The 7,790-nt window shown below is 32.6% G+C and overlaps 1 protein-coding gene across 2 annotated transcripts; it reads right to left on the reverse strand.

The window, feature by feature from the left end:
- Positions 1–2,127: 2,127 nt before the first annotated feature.
- LOC127084040 (putative lipase ROG1) lies at positions 2,128–6,567 on the reverse strand. Of its 2 annotated transcripts, none has more exons than XM_051024411.1 (10): positions 6,006–6,567; positions 5,845–5,912; positions 5,012–5,082; positions 4,549–4,818; positions 4,154–4,314; positions 3,954–4,009; positions 3,793–3,845; positions 3,588–3,720; positions 2,719–2,816; positions 2,128–2,627 (listed from the first exon to the last, which is right to left on the reverse strand). In XM_051024411.1, the coding sequence occupies exons 1-10, from the start codon at positions 6,269–6,271 to the stop codon at positions 2,556–2,558; spliced, it is 1,248 nt and encodes a 415-aa protein (XP_050880368.1). In that variant the 5' UTR covers positions 6,272–6,567; the 3' UTR covers positions 2,128–2,555. The 2 variants fall into 2 exon arrangements, with proteins under 2 accessions (XP_050880368.1, XP_050880369.1); XM_051024412.1 differs by lacking the exon at positions 2,128–2,627 and adding an exon at positions 3,299–3,350.
- Positions 6,568–7,790: the final 1,223 nt, after the last annotated feature.

The following is a 7,790-nucleotide window of genomic DNA, read 5'->3' on the forward strand; positions in this document are numbered from 1 at the left end:
CCCTATATGACTGGTTCGTTTAAGATGTGTTATCGTTGATTCCTCCAATGACGACACATCTCTTTTGCGAAGTCTCTCCAGTCGGAATAATCCCATTGGGCATCGACTCTTTGTTGATGTCAATCTCCCAAACACGTCAGAGGTTCTGGAATTGGTTGTTACATGTCGAACTGCAATTTTACACGGTCACTCTAGTGCATCTCCACAGTAGTGAACCGAATAATTGGTGTTTTTGTTGTCCAAACTGCAGCATCATCATGGTTAACCTGATCATTAAGACCCAAATATGGTCTCCAGATAAACTGTACAAGAATATGACATGATTAGATGATATGTAACTTGATAATTTTTTTTAATCAAAAATAGAGTGGTGTAGTAGTATTACATCGTCTGGTCCAATAGATTGCGATAGACTACTACAAAGTGTTTCGGACACCTGTTGTAGTTCATCCCTTTAACTGGCCACCTAGATCGAAAATATTTGACAAATATTATTTACAGTTAGTTGTAATATAAAGTCTAATAAATTAGATGGTAAAGTTTTAAACTTACTTTGTTGCAAAGGGGAATATGAATGGTTTCTCGTTTACCGTGGCGAGTGACAACATTCTTGACCAACCACATGCTTGTAACAAATAAGCGCATGAATAAAACGTACAAGTATTTTTTTTTTTGACATTTTTACACAACGCACTATATAGATGGGCCAAAATAGTTGAACCCCAACTATGTGTGCTTATCTTATTTATGTACCGTATTACCAGTACTTTCAGGAAATAAAAAATTATCGAATAGAATCATAATATAACATCGAGGTTTAATTATTTTTTCATACTCGATAGATTTTTTTGTCAATGTTATACTCGCATAATATTGTTTGAGATATTTTAAGTTAATACATTGACCCCTAGCTTGACCAGAATTCTCTTTCGTACTTGTGTCGTCACAGAAAGGGGCATCCAACAAATCTTGTGGAATCAATTAACTCTGCCTTCAAAGGCATCTGAAACCTACCTATAAACGCTTTAGTGCAAGCAACATATTTCAGACTAGGGACGCTGTTTAAGACCAGACGTTCCAAATGAAGTTTAACGTTACAATCTGGGAAGTTGTTCAGTGATGCTTCAATGAAATTCATTAGACACGAAGCTGCCAAAGCTAACACGCACGTGGTCACGGTGTTTGACCGTACTAAAGGTTGGTACAGTATTGCTGAATCCATGGATCACAATGAAGGCATGTCGATGGGACAATATAGAGTGGAACTAGATAGAGGTTGGTGCGACTACGGAAAGTTTCAAGCCTTTCGTATGCCCTTCTCCCATGTCATCGCGGCATATTCAAAGATTCGAAAGGATTCATCTGACTTACTATCTGACGTTTACAAAGTCATAAGGCTATCTAATATTTACAAAATTAACTTTTTAGTGGTTGCAAAAGAGGATTATTGGCCTGAATATGAAGGGGACATTCTTTGGCATAATGAAGTAATGCGAAGAAAGAAAAAAGATCGCCCAAACAGCACTCGTATTCGAACCAAATAGATACGGTGAACAAAATGGTTCTATTATATAGTTCATGTCGTCAACCCAATCACAATTATACTAACTCTCCCAGTGTTGGAACAAGCACAACAAGATAATTTTAATTGTAACTCTTTTGCTTTATATAAAAAAAAACTATATTTATGTCATATGATAACTTTGTGAGGAAATACCGTCACAAATAAATACAACACATTCAACACACAAGCAACACATAAACAACAACAACACAACAGACTACAACAAATAAAATATAATTACTATAACTAAGCAAGTACAACCATCAAAACAATTTTGAACATATTATACATCATCATGCACCAACTCCAATGACACCTCCTTTGAATGGTTATTGAATGCATCAATTCAACCGACACATCAGTTAAAAAATATGATTATTTTAATATATTTTTAAAAATTTTGATTATTTTGATATTTTAGTTGAAAAAAATAATTATTTTTTAAAAAAAATCTTGCGGCTTTTATCTGGTATTGTATATACCATCGGTTCATTTCTCTCTCTCTCCCTTTTTTTTTTGTGATGAAAAAGAGGGAACAGCACTCCCAAAAGGCAAAAAGACTATAAAGCATGAGTGTAAACATTTCTTTGAAAATATAACCCCTTTATCCTTACATTGAGAACGATAGCAATTACACATTTTAAAGCAAACTTGGAAGCACCTCAAATCTCATGCATGCGTGTTTATTAATGTTAGGTAAAAATAATAATCACGTTTCCCATACTTATATCAATATATCTCTCCATCTTGTGTCCTAATACTTCTTGCCTTCCTGGCCTATATTTTTTCATCTTCCAATGGCATTTTTGTAATACAACTAATGCTGAAATTTTAACCTATAACTTCATGCATGCTACATAAACCCTCATTAGTACTCTGGCAAAATATGTTGGTGGGAATGTTCACAAACTTTCTCCCTGCTCGACTCCCCCGAGATGAAAACTGAGTGGCATTACTCTATCAGCTAGAAGGGGTGTAATACAGGAAAGTTCTATAACCGAAAATCGTCAATCATATGTTGGACCACATCAGCTCCATCGGAATTGATGCTGTAAGTCTGAACCTGAAATATAAATAGAAAATTCAAGCATAGAACATATATTACTGTCAATAAACATGCACTATATCTTCACCAAGCAGAAACTATAGCTTGCCTGAATTGCATTATGTGCGAGATATTTCTGCCTGCTACCACTGAAGCTAACATCAACTCGATCCCAACTTAGTGTTGTTAAGCCTCTAATCATTTCCTCTGCAAGTTTTGTTATTAGTTTAGTTATATGATTCTATATTTTAGAAACGGCCCAGAATACAAATAATCAATTCTCTATTTTCAACCAACCAGAAACAGAAACAATGTAAATTGAACAGGCAAACAAGAATTACGCCTCTATGCACGCATAAAATCTTTTTGTTAGTAAATCTACACACTTTTGAACAAATGCTTATGAAAATAATCAGGAGGCTTTTAAACTCCAGCTTCTCATTCTCTCTTGTATAAGTTAAGACTGGCTTCTACATGTCAGTTTTCAAGAAATGCTCTTATTAATTTTTTCCATAAACATCTATAAGCTCATCTTATTTTGAACTTTTTCACAAGTGAAAAATCATAAGTTCATTTTAATTGAGAAGCTCATTTACGGTAGAAGCTAATCCAAACTATGCTTTAGAAAAAAATTTCCCTTTAAGATATATCTCAAGAATTGAAGCATTTGTTTCTGATATCTAACAGACCTCAAGAGAGAGAGACAAGTGTGATGTGAATAATCTTACTCCACCAGAATACCTACAATAATATGAAAAATTAACTAAACCAAAGAAAACACCTTTTTTTTAAATAATCTTCAAATGAAATGAACTTAGTTTTGGGATTTCTATTTCCAGTTATGATTTCATGGGCCATTTGATCTCGCAAAAGTATGCAAAAATGCTTAACTTTTGAGCTTCAACCAAGCTTCTCAACAAGAACTAGTTAGATATCACAAGACAAGATGAAGTTCGTTCGTTCAAAAAGATGAAATACCTTCCAAGTCAATTTTACAGGATCTACAACTAACTTTGGATTTAATTGGAACTTCCTCTGGAACAGAAGTAGGTTTTGCTGTCTCTTCATTTACAATATGTGGGTACTTCTCGTGTCTTTTAAGATGTCGACGCTGAATAAAAATCTTGTTAGATACATTTCACATAAATTATGTGTATCACGGTGCATGAGCTTGATGGTCTACCTTTGGAAGCTCGTTTCTATGCCTTATAGACGATGTGCTCCATCCAACCATCTCTATTTATGAGTCAAGTTGTTCATGTAAACTTACAGAGAGTGGAAATAAATTGTGATAATAATAGAGTATCCAATGGTTAACGCTACCGAACTAAAACAAAAGGATACGGTCATAACGAATATTTGCATAGGCAACGCGGCGTTTGAAGGACCCCAAAGCAGACCTGTAGAAAAAGAGATATAATATAATGTTTGCTCATGGATCAGTTTCTAAACCATTTGCAAGTCATAATATGATGTTTGCTCGTGGATCAGTTTCAAAACCATTAGCAAGTTGTAAAATCGAACCGACCAAATTATAAACTTACATGAATTTAATATCTTCGGAGTCATGGACCATCTGGAGAAGAAGAGGAGGCTTTCCATTCTTACCATCAGTTAAAAATAGGTGCTTTCCTGTTTTACCAAGAAACCATGAAAGACGAGATGCTGTTTTCTCCAAAGAGCGAAATCCACAAAACAGAGGAACCTGGAGTATGCAAAATTCCAAAACCAAGTCATGAAACCTTTATCAACATAGAATAGATTAGTAAGACAAACATATTTTTTAACATTAAATACCACCGGTAACCATCACTTGTAGCAGTTAAATCATCCATAGTAAAGGAGACAGAAATTACATAGCTTGCAGCAAAGTTGGATTAGAGAACTCGTGCAAAACTTAATATAAAAAATGTAATATACTAAAGGCTAAAAGAACTACCTGCTTATGCCCTCTACAACCAAGGTGTGGCGTTGCAGACGTAATAAAATTAATAGGCTCCAGTCCTGCAATTTTTCCTTCATATTTTCTATCATGACATTCTTGCTTTGAAATCTGACTCTCACAATGTTCATTCCCTTGAGATAGTTCCTTCGAAATATCTCGTTCATAAAGCTTGGCTATTGCATACCTTGCAATCAAGCCACCTAAAGAATGAGCTATAAATGAAATTTTCTGAACACTTGGGTGGCGTTTTATAACTGATATAACCTGAGAAAAGAGAAGGAAAAAATATGTTTTATCTTTCTGGATTTGATGCAATAGAGTTAAGTCAATTCAATATCCTAACTCCCAAGATTGACATAGATTCAACAAAAATAGTTATACCGTAACAAATTCAATATGAACTGCAAACGCAATAAAGAATTACAAAGGTTAGAGTTGAATGTCAAAGACATCACACCTCCTCTGCTAATCTATCTCCTGTTACATCAACACCATCAAATGTCAACTTTGAAGAATTACTTTCACTGCCTGCATTGCAAAATAGTGATCATTACATCAAATGATCGAAACCGGTTTTGCTGTGATTGAGTAAGAATGAATTAAAGAAGAGAATGACATGTCAGGAACAAAAATAACCTTGCAGAAGAATAAAGCTGACTTCATACTAAAATAAATGTCTTGTAGTGATATAAATGTAACTACTAAGTCAATCCAAACAGACCCTTTGGTTAGTTATGCGCTCATAAAAATTGATTTTGAATAAGAAGATTTTGTAACATTGATTTTGAATTACAATTGAGTTGAACATAAAGTGATTTATGTTTGAATACATTCTTGTAAAAGTTAGTTGAACAATAAAATCAAGGTTGGATATCAATCGTAGATGCAAAAAAAAACAAATTTTGGCATCATGTTAGAGTCAATTTCGGAGACAACATCAATTCAACTCAAGAGCCCCCAAACATGTAAAAATCAATTTTATACTTTTAAAATCAATTTTATCTTCTCCAAAAATGGAATGAACCATGCACTAAATGAACCTATCCCCAAAAATTTGGCACTTGAGTTGAAACTGAGATAAAACCTTAACATATGTAACTATATAATGGTACGGATTCAAAAAGCAACATTATGCATTGCATTGATCAAGTTACATATTGAAATTACTTGAGAAACCTAGAATCCTTGCACTGATCGAATGGTAACTAACAACAACCAAACATCAATCAGATCATAGTAACCCTCAAATAATTAAGTGTATGTTTGGTTTCCGGGAACAAGAGGACTTACAATGTACAATAGCATCATAGGGGTACCTTTTCAGAAACTGTTTAGCAGCATATTTCCAATTCTCAGCACTGCAATAATAAACATCCATTATTACTTAACAAACAAATTCACTAATCAAAATCACATAATCAGCAGTAAAATGAGTGATGATGAAAACAAACCTTCCAATGAGACCATTAACCATAACGATCAAGTGAGTAGGGTTAGAACTGTGACCTGAAGCATCAACAACTTGTATATCAAAACCATCACCTGTATCATCGTGTTCGATTCTAAAACAACCAAATCTAGGGAAATAGTTCTTATTCCTCTTCTTCGTTTTGGTGTTTTTGATTTTGTTATTGAGCTCCTCTACGTTGTTGTTTGTGTCTTCATCGACGCTGTTTTGAACTTGGGGAACTCGTTCTTCTGATTCCACGGAAGCCATAAGGTGTAGAAGATTTAGAAGAAAGAGTGAAATTTTATAGGGATTGGGGGTGTGAAATGGAATAGCGCCAGAGAATGGGGGTGTAGTAAGTAGTTAATAAACGGTGGCGGTGTGGTTGTTGTGATTGAACCGTGGGCGGGTGAGCTCCATACCGAATGTAGGAGCGGCAGGCTTGTTAAGACTTTGAGGTTCAACTGATTGACTGTTACTTTTCTTCCGTTTCCATTTTCTCTGTTTTATTTTTTTGAGTATATTTAGGATTTGGAATTGAATTTTTGAGTGATTGAATTTGCGTTGATCTGGACCGTAAATTCAGACACGTGGGATTATGTGTGTTGTTGGATTTGGAATTAGAATTGGAATTAAGCTGCGCCTCATCACCGCAAATGTTAATTATTGGTCTCCTTCTAGAAATTTCATAAAGCGTTTTAGTTACGTTATAGATGTATTTTCTACTCTATACAATTATTTTGATACCTCTACGTTCACAAGGATACATTTATTTAATATCATATCAAATATATTTAGGTACGTATTTGAAATAGAAAAAATAATTTAGAAAAAAATGAAAATTACCATATTTGAAAATAAAAAATTTAGGATCAATTAAAGATAATTGTTGATTAAAATAAAATAGTGATGTGTATTATTATTGAGTGATATTCAATTTCATATAATATAAAATATTTTTAGATACACATGTCAATTTATAATTTATTATTTAATTATAAAATGAATAATAATTATATAAACTCAATTATATTAAATAATCATCTAAAAAAAGAAACATGTGAGATTGAGAAAGAAAAATAAATTCACATTTAAAAATAAAAAATGTGTATCTAAAATAAAGTTAGATATTGTTCTAATAATGCTCCGTAGAATAAAAATTAATTGTGTGGATTGCTATTGAATGTTATGTAATAATTATGAATATAAAACCAACAATAATGATATAAATTATGAATATTCCTTATATATAATAATTATAAAATATTTATATTTTTATTTTAGATAAATTTTGTATTTTAAAAATTCAATATTTTTCTATATTCTTCTTCATTAAATTAAAAAAAGATTCAAATTTTGTTATTTATATTTAAAAATAAAATAAAATAGAAAAAAGAAAATGGAGAAAGAAAAAATTAAAATAAAAATGAAAAAGGTGTAAGAAAAATAAATGTGGGAGAAATTTAAAATTTGAATTAAGAGAAGAAAAGAAAGAGTGAGAAAGTTAAAAGTAAAAAGTGGGAAATGGATAAGGTGACAAAAAGAGGTAGTTTCAATGTTTTTTAGCATTTACTAATTACAAATATGTCATTTTGTGATTTTTTTAAATAACCATTTTTTTCAAAAAAAATAAAAAATAATCAATAATTCAAAAAAAATACCGAAATAACCAGGTTTAGAAGAGGATGCGTCAGATGAATTGACACACCCCAAAGCATTAAGAGAAGGCACCAATATCTACACATGCATTGGACTCCTCATGATGAGGCGTCAATGCTATTGGCGCATG

The sequence above is a fragment of the Lathyrus oleraceus genome, chromosome 5 (genome assembly GCF_024323335.1).
Source record: "Lathyrus oleraceus cultivar Zhongwan6 chromosome 5, CAAS_Psat_ZW6_1.0, whole genome shotgun sequence".
Classification (NCBI taxonomy): domain Eukaryota; kingdom Viridiplantae; phylum Streptophyta; class Magnoliopsida; order Fabales; family Fabaceae; genus Lathyrus; species Lathyrus oleraceus.